The 14,955-nt window shown below is 38.9% G+C and overlaps 1 protein-coding gene across 1 annotated transcript; it reads left to right on the top strand.

Annotated features, from left to right (window-relative positions):
* Positions 1 to 9,525: 9,525 nt before the first annotated feature.
* On the top strand, positions 9,526 to 14,890 carry ap1s2 (adaptor related protein complex 1 subunit sigma 2). Its single transcript, XM_034221091.1, has 5 exons — positions 9,526 to 9,820; positions 10,232 to 10,410; positions 12,087 to 12,195; positions 12,340 to 12,477; positions 13,267 to 14,890. Exons 2-5 carry the CDS (start codon positions 10,232 to 10,234, stop codon positions 13,312 to 13,314), a joined length of 474 nt encoding a protein of 157 aa, XP_034076982.1. The 5' UTR covers positions 9,526 to 9,820; the 3' UTR covers positions 13,315 to 14,890.
* The last annotated feature ends 65 nt before the right edge of the window (positions 14,891 to 14,955 follow it).

Below are 14,955 nucleotides of genomic sequence, written 5' to 3'. Positions count from 1 at the left end.
AGGTACAGCAAATGTGTTGTCCCTATGTCCACCTAATATCAATTCAAACACCATGACACAATTCCATCAGATTAATGATAAAAACCTAGAGGACATTATTCAACTTCTGAAATCCTCCTCCTGCTGCCTTGATATTATTCCAACAGGATTTTTCAAAGATGTTTTTCGTTGCATGGCCTCAGATCTACTTCATATAGTAAACAAATCTCTTCACTCAGGTAGTTTTCCACAGGCCCTGAAAACTGCAGTCATTAAACTGCTCTTAAAAAAGAATAATCTAGATGCTTCAGTAATGAACAATTACAGGCCCATATCAAACCTGCCATTTCTAGGTAAAATCATTGAAAAAGTTGTTTTTCAACAGTTGAGTAATTTCTTGCATTTAAATAGTTGTTTCGATATGTTCCAGTCAGGCTTTCGTCCAAACCACAGCACTGAGACTGCTCTTGTAAAGGTCTTCAATGACATCCACTTAAACACAGACAGTGGCAGAACTTCAGTGTTAGTATTATTAGATCTCAGTGCTGCGTTTGACACTGTTGACCACAACATATTACTCGACCGACTAGAAAACAGGGTGGGACTTTCGGAAACAGTTCTAAATTGGTTTGAATCCTACTTAAAGGACAGAAACAACTTTGTTTCTATAGGTAAATACACATCTGAGTTGACAAATATGACATGTGGGGTACCTCAAGGCTCCATCTTGGGGCCTCTTCTCTTTAACATCTACATGCTACCACTGGCTCAGATAATGAAAAACAACAAAATAAGTTACCATAGCTATGCGGATGACACACAAATGTACGTAACAATTTCACCAGGAGACTATTCTCCAATTCAAACACTGAGTAAGTGCATTGAACAAATCAATGACTGGATGTGTCAGAACTTTCTCCAATTAAACAAAGATAAAACTGAGGTAATGGTTTTTGGAGCCAAGTCAGAATGTATAAAAGTTAGCGCTGAGCTTCAGTCTGCAATGTTCAAAACAACAGATAAAGCCAGAAATCTAGGTGTAGTCATAGACTCTGACCTGAGTTTCAACAGTCACATTAAAACTGTTACTAAATCAGCCTACTATCACCTAAAGAATATATCTAGGATTAAAAGACTAATGTCACAGCAGGATTTGAAAAAACTTGTCCATGCTTTTATCTTCAGTAGACTGGACTACTGCAATGGTGTCTTCACAGGTCTCACTAAAAAATCTATTAGAAATCTGCAGCTAATTCAGAACGCTGCTGCTCGAGTCCTCACTAACACTAAGAAAGTGGATCACATCACTCCTGTTCTGAAGTCTTTACACTGGCTTCCTGTGTGTCAAAGAATAGATTTCAAAATACTGCTGCTGGTTTATAAAGCTTTGAATGGTTTAGGCCCAAAATACATTTCTGACCTACTGCTAAATTATGAACCATCCAGATCTCTCAGGTCTTCAGGGACTGGTCAGCTTTCTGTCCCCAGAGTCAGAACTAAACATGGTAAAGCAGCGTTCAGTTATTATGCTCCAAATATCTGGAACAAACTCCCTGAAAACTGCAGGTCCGCTGCAACTCTGACTACTTCTAAATCCAGACTAAAGACTTTTATTTTTGCCGCTGCTTTTAATTGAACTATTCACATCTTAAACTGCACTGTAACTTTTATCCATGTATTTTTTCTTTTAATGTTTATTTTATTATCTTTTCTTTTTAATGCCATTTTCTTAATGTCTTTCGTTTTTTGTAAAGCACTTTGAATTGCCTTGTGTTGAAAGGTGCGATATAAATAAACTTGCCTTGCCTTGCCTTACTTCCTGGTTTTAGGACGCGTCTCTCTCCTCCTCTTCACCTCCTCTTCACACCACACTTTTTGCGGCACACGTACTTACAGCCAATCAGCTCTGAATTATGTGAGATGACGTATGGTGGGGAGGGGAGGATCGGGTTTTGTCCCACTGGTTGTCAGGCCTGGTGAGAGGCTTCACAGAAAGAGAGAGCGTGTACAGTAAGTATGTGAGCATTGCACATCCATCCTGGGAAAATAAAATACATTATGTACGCCTACTTATGTTGTTTGAGTGTTTGCCGGAAGGGGGCGCCATATGACCTAATTGTTTTCCCTTAAAGGTTTAAGGTCACAACCAAATGTAAACATTAGAAACTTTCCCATACAGCTTATTAGCTCTGCACTTTTATAGAATGAGAAAACACAAAAACACAAACTAAAATAATAAACTGTATTGATATTTTTCTTAGGGTGGGATTTTTTCCTGCTATCATCACCTTGTTTTACCCCTTTCCAATATATTGATTAACATGTTGAATAAACTCATTGCTCTGTTTTAATAATTAGTTTATTGTTTTTCCTTTTTGCCTAGTTTTTATCGTAAGTGTTGTGAAGAGCAGGGCTTCCTAATATTTGTTTTGAAAAAGTGCTATATTAATAAATACATTACTATAATAAGGAGAAGAGCACCAGTGAATACACAAATAAACACAATTAGAAGTAGTGGAAGAAATGCAGAAGTGTTTTCTGCAAAATGTCCTTTAATTAGAAAAATAAGAGTACACAATTAGTAACTAGCATTTCACTTTTTGGCAAATGTAAGTATACTGTAAGCAGAAAGCTGCACAAAAACATGCACATACTTTACATAAACCGCTAAATGTACGTGACCTATTCCATACTTAGCCATAAATATATACAGGTTATCCTACACTCTTGCAACACTGAATGTCTCATTTTATAGTAATAGTTTTGACAGTGATGATATTGACTTTGTTAAGTAATTTGTACTTATAGATTTGTATTACTTGTCCTTGGCTGTCACGGTACCTTGTGAATTTGTTTTGAATTGCTCTTGTATAGTTCCTATGTTTACCTTGGTTCTTATAATAGTTGTATGTTTCTCTTGTTTTATTACTTCTTATATTATTTATTTATTCTCATTACTCAAATGATATGTACATGTTTGTCTTTTTGCTGATGGGGTGAACATATTGTTTATTATATATACTGCCAGGTAGCTTGTGAATTTTGCCCTGAAATAATGATGTGATACCTTATCCTTTGGAGCAGTCAATACACAAAGTAACTAGTAAGTTATTTCTGTGAGACCCCCTTGAAAACACGATTGAGCATCTCAAGGGGTAATTCTCAATAAAGAATATCCAATTTATTAAATAAATGTGCCACTCAAGTGCAGTGGGCTAAGGATTAAGCCTGTTTATTAGGTACATGTTTAAACATCTATGCAGTACCCGTCGGGTACCCGACTCGATGCAGGACTCTGCTCTATCCCCAAGGAGAGGAAAATACCTCAGTATTTTGAGGACTACGAATGTCAAAGTAGAGTGTGATGACCATACGTTTGTAAATATGGACTACTGCTACAGAGTAATGTACCAAACACCTTTAAAGAGGCCATGAATTCAGCAGAGGGGACCCATCAGGCAAAATGCACTTTTTGATGTATTTTATACATAAATATGTGTATAAATAAAACCCTCTCTTTTCCACCCACATCTCTAAAAACGGGGAAACAACGGAGCTGATCCAGATTTGCGTCCGATATGACGTAATATCGGCAATGCAGACTCACGGCACTATCAGAAAGTTGCCCGGACTGTTTTGGAAGTAATATGGTCTTTGTTTACATTAGCAAGCATCGCTAATACTCAGAGCTAACGCAGTACTGGAGAGAGCATGTAACAAAGCAGGAAATAAAAAGGAACTCACCTTGTGGTAAACCAGCAAGAGAAAAAGCATTTGAGCTCCATACTGTTTCAGAAATAATCCTTGATGTGGTTTGGAACATGATGGCGTTTAGTCACGGGAGCATTGAGCTGAATCTGCCAGGTAATTCTGAGCAGGCACAAGCTCCCCCTCCTCTTTTTTTTCAAGCTAAGGACCCATAATCAGCTTTTCTCTAACATGGCTGAAATAAAGGGATATGAGGGATGTCTAAAATGCATGATCTGTTTGGTATTTTGAGCAAAACACATCATAGACATGTTTCTTATATATTTTTATATATCTGAGACCCATAATATATGCCTAAAAATAGCATGATAGGAGACCTTTAAGGAAAATGACACATTCACATTGACCACACTACCAGAGGGCAAAAATGCAGTGGGGAGTAGATGGGTCTACACAATCAAAGAAAACACAGATAAGACTGAGATATACAAAGCAAGATATGTTGCAAAGGGATATAGTCAAGTGGCAGGAATAGACTATAAGGAGACATTTTCCCCGACTACAAACATGACATCAGTAGCCTAATGCAATTGGCAGCTCAACATGACTTACACCTACATCAGATGGATGTTAAAACTGCGTATTTCCACGCTCCAATTGACTGTGAGCTGTATATGCAGCAACCTGAAGGTTTTGAGGTCAAGTCAGACACAGATGAAAAGTTAATCTGAAAGCTGAATAAATCACATTACATTACATGTTACTTGTTAGACGCTTTTATCCAAAGTGACTTACATACTCAATAGGGGCAATCCCCACAGGAGCAATTTGGGGTGAAGTGTCTTGCCCATGGACACAACGACATGCTGACTGTAGTGGGGTTTGAACCTGTGCTCCCCTGATCCGAACACCAACACACTAGTCCACTGAGCCACACGCCTCCTCACTGTATGGGTTAAAACAATCTGGAAGAAACTGGAAGAAAAATGTTGCGTGATCATCTCTGTGAGAATGGTTTTGCACAAAACCCAGCTGATCACTGTGTCTACAGTAAAGAAATTGAAAAACATTCTGATTATTTGGGTAGATTATCTAGTTATCGCTAATGATATTCACACAATTAATACTGTGAAAGAAATGTTGAGCACAACATTCTAAATGAAGGATCTTGGGAAATTTAAACATTTCCTATCATTGACTTTTACTCAGGAAAAAGTAGAAATAAGGGTCAAAAGAAATGAATTGCAAAAATACTGGAAAGGTTTGGTATGAATGATTGAAAGGTCCACCCCATGTGAACAGAAACAAAACGTTGATGGTGAAGCTGTTGATGCAACACAATATCGTGAAGCAGTAGGCAGCTTAATATAAGTAATGACATCCACAAGGCCTGATCTCAGTTGGATAGTCAGTAAACTGTCACAGTATTTCTCAGAGCCAAAAGAACAACACTGGTTAACTGCTAAACATGTTGAGGTACTTAAAGGGCACAATTAATCAGGAGTTATGTTTTAAACAACAAGATGAGAAACTGAAACTTGTTGCATACTGTGATGCGGATTGGGATACAGATCAAAACTAGAAAATGCATTTCCTGCAGAAAATGCGTGCGAATGCTGTAAACTGTGAACATTTGTTGCTGAATTTAGCTGAAAATGCAGAAAAAGCTGAATATGTTATTAGCTGAATGGTCTCTGTAGCATGCTTTTAGCTACAAAAACCAAGTAAGTGTGTTGCTGAACTTAGCGGAGAAATAGAAAAGTGTTTTAAGAAGAGAAAAGAAAGGAAAAAGGCTTGGGAAAGCAGCAGAATATTTTGACTGCAAACTTTTCGACTAAAACCATATGTCACCAATAATGTATAAAATATGTGGAATATGTTGAAGTCAGTATGAAGTCTTCATCAGACAGAAAATAATTGGCTGAGAGAAAGTCTGTTAAAGTCCAGTCTGTTTGTCAGTGTTTGTTTCTGTGCTGAGCACCTAATCATAACAAATAATCACTAGAGAATGCAACTCCTGAAGAAATTGCTAGTGGGAATGCTTTATGCTAAAAAGCTGACGCTAAACTGCTATGCTGAAATGTAATGTGTAAGAAGAAAGTGAAGAATTTAGATTGAAATGATACATTAACACTGGGGACTTGAATGTGTGATAAGAGAAGAAAAGAAAGTAAAAAGGCTTGGAAAAGCAGTATAATATTTGAACTGCAAACCTTTGAACTAACTTGATGGCGAATTATCTGTTGCTATGGCAACGGTATTTGATGACACCTCATCGCTTAGATGTGTTGATGGCTGAATCGTTACCAAACCTGTGAAGTTTTGGGCCGTTTGGAGCATTTTCACTGAAGTTATGAGAAAACCGTGTTTCATAGCGAGCATTGTGTTGCCATGGCAACGACATTTGAAGACATTTCAAAACTGTCCCGTAGATGTCTTCACGGCTGGACTGTTAGCACACATGTGAAGTGTTAGCACTTTTGACAATTTTCACAGGAGTTATAGCAATATCGTGTTTTATTTAGGGCTGTCAAACGATTACAAATTTTAATCAGATTAATCACAGCTTAAAAATTAATTAATCATGATTAATCACCATTCGAACTATGTCCAAAATATGCCATTTATTTATGTATATTGTTGTGGGAATGGAAAGATAAATGAAAGAAGGCGGATATATCCATTTAACATACAGTATCTATGTTTATTATAACATTTTTCTGCGTGTCAAAATGAAAGACAACCCATCAATCATCAAACCGTGGGGTCTTAATTCATTACGTGTTGATTTCTATCAACGGGGGACTACTTCATGAAAGTCGACAGAGGGGGGGGGGGCGGCGGCTAGTGGAGTACTTCGTGACCACAGAGTGTGAACGTTGTGATCAGCTGTTTTAGCGCAGTTCTCCAGTGAAGGGGGGGAGTCTCCCTCCGCAGCCGGTTGGCGTAGTTTTGGCACAATTCCGTTGTACAGACCGACGTTAACAGCAGCCCTGTCTGTGCACACGGAGACCGACTCTGTCGTCCGGTGATCTAACCGCCTTCTGGAAAAGCTTCACAAGTACGTCGGTACGCAAATGCGCTTTGTGACACAAGTGACGGTACGCATTTCAGATTACGCACATAACCTGCGTACCAGTTATGTGCACCCCTGTACTACAGCAAAAGTATTCTCCGTCGGGACTTCCTGCAACAACACCACGCCGTTATCAAAGATGTTCTATTGAGAAGACGATCACTACGTGACAAAAGTTTTCAAAACCGTGGCTACTGAAATCAATCTTACTAACTGCTGTCTGTGCAATTTACTCCGCGCGAGTTGGCTGACTTTATTTTGATTACTTTAACATCATTTTTCATGGTGGGGCTAAGCCATTTCTTGGTATGGGTGTAGCCTACCCCAGCCATACCCTGGCGCTGCCACTGGTGGCACGTATGGGGCGGGCCATTCTGCATATGCGTTAAATGCGTTAAATATTTTAACGCAATTAATTCAAAAAATTAATTACCGCCGTTAACGCGATAATTTTGACAGCACTAGTTTTATTGCAAGTAGGCTAGTGTTAATTTCGTCAGCTATTTTTTTATTTAGTTTTAGTCCTGTGTTAAATTTCCTTTTTAGTTTTAGTCATATTTAATCACCTTCATCCTGTTTTTATTTAGTCAAGATTTAGTCGACTGAAAGTCTGAGCATTTTAGTCTTATTTTAGTCAAAGAAAACTAATTATTTTAGTCTACTTTTTGTCAATGAAAACTGTTGAGTCTTTTTTAGTCATCAGATTATATAGAACATTTCAGTCAAACTAGTCAAGCTAAAACCAAACTTATTTCACAATAAGATTATATCTTGTCCTTATTTGATGAAAAACACAGGTTGAATGATTAAGAATGCAGCTTTGCAGAGAGTATCTGGTCAGGTTTGTGGTGTTTTTACCAGCTGTGTTATGGCCACATTGCTTGACTTCTGATAAAACAATGCATTCGCTTTTTTTCTCCGCCTCATTGTAGCGAAAATGGGCCCAAATATCACATTGTTTCTTTCTCCCAACTCTCACCTGAAGAAAGTAGGTCTGCAGTACTTCAGTTAAAGGGATAGTGGAAATGGAACCTCAAATAGTTTCGTTTTAACTTATATACAAGCATAATTACGTACCAAAACAATCACACCTGATTAAAAAAATATAATAATTGCCTTACGCATGTTAGAAGCACTTTATTGCAGCTTCCCCGAAGTTTTTTAGAAACGAAATGTTCGACTCAGCCAAACCGGAAGTGACGAAAACTTAGGAAGACGATACGATAACAAACCATGGCGTCTATGCAGAATGAACGTGGAAGGGCAAATATACCAGACAAAGAAGAAGGATTGTACGAGGTATCCAGTGATGATAGCGAGTCAGAAACATCCTCTCGGCTTTCCTACGAAAATGTCGTTTTAGGAACTGAATCTGAATCCGGTTCAGTAAGCGACGATGGTGACAATATTGAGCCAGACGATGGATCATTACGTCCTTATTTGTTCGAGCCCGAGCCGAGGTGATGGTTCACGGCATGGGCAATGGCGAGGATGACCAGGACAGGCCAGATGATGCACCCCTACGCACAAATAATCTTGACTGGTAGGTCCCTAAGCATAGCTCACGCATCTTAAGATCACCTGTAGCCTTTACAAATATTAATCATTGTTAACCAGTTAAGCCCGAAGGTCCCCCCAGTGGACCCCTCCCACAGTTTTTTTTCTCTCACATGTCTCAGGGCTTCTTAACATTTATGAAACTATTAATGTTTCATACCCTTTTAAAGGTAAGAAACTCCGCTAACTGACAATAAGAACAATTGTTAGCTAGAAAAAACACAAGAGTAATACCAAGCCTTTGAATTAGCATTGAGCGAAACAATGCTAACTAATGCTAACGCTTTTTTACACACAACACACACGGTAGAAATGCCCTTATTACTATCTTAACTGCACAAACAAGATATACGATTTAAAGCTGAGACTCCACAGGTGTAATGTCATCACTGTAAGACCTCGAATTCCTGGAGCTATCAGCCAGAAAAGAGAAAGTAAACAACATCCGGTTTCTAAAATATTACAATAATTACGTCTTACCTTTTTTGATTTGTGATCAAAAGTTGTGTTCAACGGAATAAAAACGCATCTCAAGGTTAATCCAATGTCGTTGTGTCACGTAGAATTTTTTACTGATAATCAATCATCATATTCTCGAAACAATCGTCAGTAAAATGACGGGAGCACACGACTGCCGAATTACTCGTCAGCTTCGGCTCCGTGAAGTTTGCCCGTGTTATCTGAACAAATTTCACCCACTGACTGAATGGCTGGGTTTCTTGGAAACGCATGCGTCGATACGCCATCCTCTGCATTTGCTGTCGCACTACAGCCATACAAAACACATCTATTCACCATAATAAAGGTCACTATTCACATGCAAATGCTATTGAATGTCCGCCATTGTTTGTGCCCGTCTTCCTATGCTCTCGTCATCACCCGAAGATTCCCGACGATTCCCGAAGTATTTCGTTTCATTGAGAGGGCGCAGTAAAATTGAAAATAAAATGAAACTAGGCGCATGAAATTAAAAAAAATTGTTTATTATGCTTTTTAATAAAAATACATAAGTTAAACCCAAAATTCGCTGATTTCCACTATCCCTTTAAGGTACTTAATTATCTACTTCACACCTAGTTTTTGCTGAATTCCTATGTGTGTAAAGTGTAATTTGTTTGTTGGGATATCATGTGATGTTTTAGATTCTTTAATAAAAAAAAGAGAAGTGACAATGACAAGTGGTAAACTGTCCTAGCAGGAAGACATTATTAGCTGCTGTATATGCAACCATAGACTTATATACGCAACGTAACGAATAACGGTACTGGAATAACGGAACCTTTAAGCCAATCAAATCCTACAGCTGTGTCTTTTTCGACCAATCAGACCACCGCTCCCTTCATCGGCGTCTCACCAGCAACCACCATCCGCTAGCTAGTTTAGCATCAGTGTGGAGGAGAAGCTAACCTGCAGAGACAGACATATCTGTTCCCTCTTTTTGGTTATGTATTCCGCCTAAATATACTGTAGTTACCAGGCGTCCAAGTGACTAACTCGAAGGTAAGGGTCGTATTTACTTCTCGTGTCTGCTTTCGTTAGCTGGGCGTCGCAGGAGGGGGCGCAAATTACACATAATGTACACACCTATCGTGTTGTTGCTGTTAATATGCTGCAATTTAGCAAAGATAGCTAACATAAGCTAATGGAAGTTTGTGCAAACGCCTCCTGGACGTAAAACTGAGCAAAGATACATTTGATCAGACGTATAGGTCGTTTTATCCTGGAATAATACATTAATACATTTTTATTACATGTACTGAATCACATGGAAAAATAACATACATGCTACATGGTTGGTGATTACTTGCCCCTCAGTCCTTCCTGTTATATGTGTATATACCTTCCTTCTCTCTAAATAGTGTGTATCTTTTCTTTGCCATGGATACATGTTAAATGAACTTCCTCCATCAGATGCAGTTCATGCTGTTATTCAGCCGGCAGGGAAAGCTGCGGCTACAGAAATGGTATGTGCCTCTGTCTGATAAGGAGAGGAAGAAGATCTCCAGAGACCTGGTCCAGACCATATTGGCCAGGAAGCCCAAGATGTGCAGCTTCTTGGAATGGAGGGACCTCAAAATCGTGTACAAGAGGTAAGTAAGTGAATAAGAGAAGTTTAAATTACAAACTTAAATATCTTTGGTTGTTTTCAGTTTTGTAACTCCTCTCAGCTGTATGAAACAAACTTCTGAGCATCTTCATTTAAATCATTTAAATCAAATAAATAAAAAACGATGAAATGCAAAAAATGCACACAAATTACTCATCAAAAGATATTGGAGCTACCTTTACCATGTTGAGTCGATGTTAAAGTGCATTCCTTACTAAAACTCCATTGATTTTGTTTTCCATCACACATTTATAGAAAACATCACAGTCTTCCTCAGTAGTTGTCATGGAGACAGTTTAGTTGTTACAATGTGTTACTCAGTGACATGATCACAAGTTGTTTTAAATATAGGAGATACTGTTTCATAGCAAGTGATCCTTGAGATTATGTGGTTAAACATTCACACATTTCACAGTGGTCTAAATAAACTCCACTGTCCTATGCCAGGAATTTCAGATTGTTGTGATAGGATGGGTAAATGTTCGGTTTGCTACGTTGCTTTTGTATCTGTAGTGGCTTGCTGGGTGGTTAATAAAAACCGACGATTCAGTTATTATGTTGTCATGCAATGAGATTTCTGGCATTTAGGCGCTGTTTACACGGGAACGAAACGGGTTGTATCTGCTACTTTTCTCTTTCGTATAGCCCGTTCGTTCACACGAGGCTGTAACGGAACCGCGGAAACGGACCCCTCAAACGATAATGGGTCCCAAGGTGGATAGATCTGCGAAGGAACGCTCTGGAGGGCCAAACGGCTCTGCGTGACGTCCTATACGATCATTTCCTGATAACGATGAAGCCATAGCCCCGCCTCTCCCCACTTCTGCTGCTCACTGCTGTAGCATGGTCAGTAGCTACTGTTACTGCTACTGACCATGCTACAGATGTTAGTGCAAAATCTACAGCTCCTCTACCACAACCATCAGCAACAAGTGGACATGGAGAACTACATGAACCACATGTTGCTAAATCCACCGCGGAGAATAAACAGAAGGGCAACCAGAGGCCTGAACTACGAATCCAGTTCAACATACCCTGGATATGTTTGAGTTACCCGGCTTACCTAATCCAAAACAATCTCGCTAAGCGGCCCTACGACGTTGGTTATCAACTCGGTAACTCAAGCCAGGGTTTCTCTGTCCGGCTGAGTGCGCGTTCACATGAAAGGGGCGGGGCTAGCAACATTTGACCAATCACAAACATGGAGAAGCGTACTGACAGTGCAGCGTCATACTTCCCGAATGAAAAGTGAACTATAATATTAGCCAAATATGAAGAAGTTAAACTTTAAACATCCATGACTTAAACACTTTATCCAGCTACCTGTTTATTAGGTACATATGTAAACATCTAATGCGGTGCAGTTTTATATAGCTGTAAACAATTATATCATGAAAAAGCTACAATGCTCCATTTTTTTCCCAGATGTTTGCAAAGTAATCGCAAGTTATCTTTATTATTTTTGATGGGAATTTTGAATTTGTATTTCTTATTGTATGCATATCTAGGTATGTGTGTTCACATTGAGTCCTGATACTGATCAAAGCCTACTGTTACCTACATTGAAAACACTGATATGTTGTATTTCTGCCGGGAGATCACTAACATTGTTATACATCACCCATCGTTCATCTTTTATTTGCTTACTTTCGGTTGTAGATATGCAAGCCTGTATTTCTGCTGTGCTGTGGAGGATCAGGACAATGAGCTGATCACCCTGGAGATCATCCATCGATACGTGGAGCTGCTGGACAAATATTTTGGCAGTGTAAGCCTTAAATGTCACACATCTCAAATAAACTGTTAATTGGTAGAATGTGGCAGAAAACAATAGAAAGTGTACTGTATGAATCCTTTCAGTGTGTCACTAACTACAGGATCTCCTCTGATCTGCTACTGTTTGGCCACACAGGTTTGTGAGCTGGATATTATCTTCAACTTTGAGAAGGCCTACTTCATCCTGGATGAGTTCCTGCTGGGGGGAGAGGCTCAGGAGACGTCGAAGAAGAACGTGCTGAAGGCCATCGAGCAGGCTGACCTGCTGCAAGAGGTACGAACAGTTTTGTAAACACACACTATTACACACACTCACCAGTGTCAGGTCAAAAGGTGTTTCGATCCATAATAAGGGGCTCCAGTTCGAATCCCGCCTCGGCCGCCACTGCGTCAGGCCGTTGTGTCCTTGGGCAAAACACTTTACCCGCATTTGCTCCTGTGGGTAATGTCCGCAGTAATGACTCTTACATGTCTAATATGTGTAATGTGTACTTGTAAAGCGCTTTGAGCACCTGTAAAAGCGCTCTAATAAAAAATGTAATGCATTATTATTATTATTATTATTATGTCAGATAACTTGGTTACAATGCCCATCACGTTTCCAAAGCCCCTAGTAGAATTCAAATAATGAATTAACCAACTTTCCAAACCCCCAATATATATTCAGTTTAATGTAATTTCAGTCAGAAAAGTTTCATCTGAGAAGCTGAAACCAGATATAAGGATACATCTTTTTTTCACCCTGCGCCCCTCCACACCTGACATCACCTGTTTATTCTAAGCCTGCAGCGCTTGATGAATACCGGTTCCTCCCCTGTGCCAGTGAACCTAAGCAAGTCCTGTCCTGGATGTTCGCATCTCTGTCTCACTGTAGTCCTTTGCAGTCAACATAATTTTTTTTTTTTTTTTTGCAAAGCATGCAGTACTGTTGTTGCAAGAACAGCTGACTGTGCAGGCCTAAGAAGGGTTTATCTTACTTGGTAACCTGCAAGCATAGAGGGTCTTTTTTGTACTACAAAATGTACGTCAGCAACAAACCTTTCTCTCTTGTCTTTGTCTGCAGGAGGCCGAGGCACCACGGAGCGTTTTGGAAGAAATTGGGCTAACATAAATCATCATGTTGCAGTTCCTTCTTCCAGATGCAGATATGGCAACCTCTATGTCTCTCTCCTGTTGACTGTGTCAGTGTTGTATGTATATAATCACCATCTATGTATTCTGTCATGTACTATCCAGTTGTGTCCTTTAAATGTGGTGCCAACTGCGGTGTTGATGTATCTCCTCTGAACAATCTCCCTCACTGTATTCTGCAGTAGTATTAACATCCTTCACAGAATTAACTTCTTAAAACTCAACTGAGTACAATGTAGCGACGACATGAAACTCCAGCACCGTATTAATCATCACTGATTTCAGAGTTGTGTGTGCTGTTTGGCTTCAAGTATTTCTAAAGGTGCTGTCGTAGACTCAGTCGGCAATTCTCATGATTTACCTTCACATTCAGGCCAGAGCTCAGCATCCAAATACAAAATAAATATTCTGACATCTGTGAGGTTCATTTGATAAAACTGTTTTTGTTAACAAACTAAATGCATAATTAAAAAGGTTTTTCATCTTGTTTCTCAAAAGCAAATGGGCATTATGTTGCTTCATATTAAATACTGCAAAAACAATATAACAATGTACAAAATGAGCAAATATGTCATTTTGTACTCGCATCTGTCGATTACAAAAGAGGCTCATCTCTGGAAATATCAATTAAATCAATCGAGATGGTTAGATGGGTCTTTGAGGACTACCTTAAGAACAGCGGTAAGTAATGACCTGGGTTTTATTAAATGAATATTTTTTGAGAAGATACTTGTGACTCTGATAAGGATAACACATGAGAATAACCAACGGGGGCTCGTGCTGTTGTGGGAATCGCTGACACTGTTACAATCACACGGGTCATTCAACCTAACAATTAAGTGAAATTAAAAGACTTAACATCAGTGTTTGTTATGTAGGTTTGAACAAGTTTGTGTTTAGTGAGTTCTTAGAAATGAACCATGTATATTATTTTCAAGACGTTGCCTTTTCTTAACCTCAGCAGTTTGTAATGAGTCTTGTAGTGTTGTTTCCACAAAAAAAGACTTTTCCTGACAAAAGCATTTGTTTTACAATTTCATAATGGCCTCTGGAGTCAAATCTGGGACAGGAAAGCATAGCGACTCAAAAGAAAAATCTATTTTATATATATAGTTTAGTTTGGCTTAAAGACTAACATGACCAAAGAACACTGTTTTATCTTCTCGATGGAGTCTACAGAAAGTTAACATAGCAGAAAAGGGATTTAGAGCGGCAGGATGTTTGACAGAACATGTAGGTGGGGATTATTTGGCCACAATATAGCAGTATTATTGTCCCAAACAGTTTAAGGGCAGGTCTAGCATGAGTTTCTTTATGGGGTAGAAGCGACAGAAGATGAACTGCACATATCAGGGGACATCATGAATATTCATCAGTGTCAGCTTGTTCACTTGTCAGCAGGAAAACAGGCCAACAAGTAATGAATGCATGCTCATCCAAGAATTGTACCTGCATTCTTAAAACCACAAAGTGTTGTCATCGAACATTCAGAAGTAATTATTCGACATCTTTGATTTCTGCAAAAATAAATCACTTTTTGTATTAAACACTGCCAACTCATTTGCCAACATTTTTTTCTTATATTTGCAAGTTATTAACAATAAATGGATACAAAGAAATA

Source organism: Gymnodraco acuticeps, unplaced genomic scaffold (genome assembly GCF_902827175.1).
Source record: "Gymnodraco acuticeps unplaced genomic scaffold, fGymAcu1.1, whole genome shotgun sequence".
Classification (NCBI taxonomy): domain Eukaryota; kingdom Metazoa; phylum Chordata; class Actinopteri; order Perciformes; family Bathydraconidae; genus Gymnodraco; species Gymnodraco acuticeps.
Note: the sequence above shows the minus strand (reverse complement) of the source record. Positions and strands in the feature narration are given on the sequence as shown.

What these genes read in the sequence shown, in the direction of transcription:
- ap1s2 (XM_034221091.1), top strand. Translation starts at nt 10,232, where the DNA reads ATGCAGTTCATGCTGTTATTCAGCCGGCAGGGAAAGCTGCGGCTACAG. An exon ending in CTCAAAATCGTGTACAAGAG is followed by an intron (nt 10,411 to 12,086) that starts GTAAGTAAGTGA and finishes TTTCGGTTGTAG; the next exon opens with ATATGCAAGCCTGTATTTCT. An exon ending in AGGCTGACCTGCTGCAAGAG is followed by an intron (nt 12,478 to 13,266) that starts GTACGAACAGTT and finishes CTTTGTCTGCAG; the next exon opens with GAGGCCGAGGCACCACGGAG.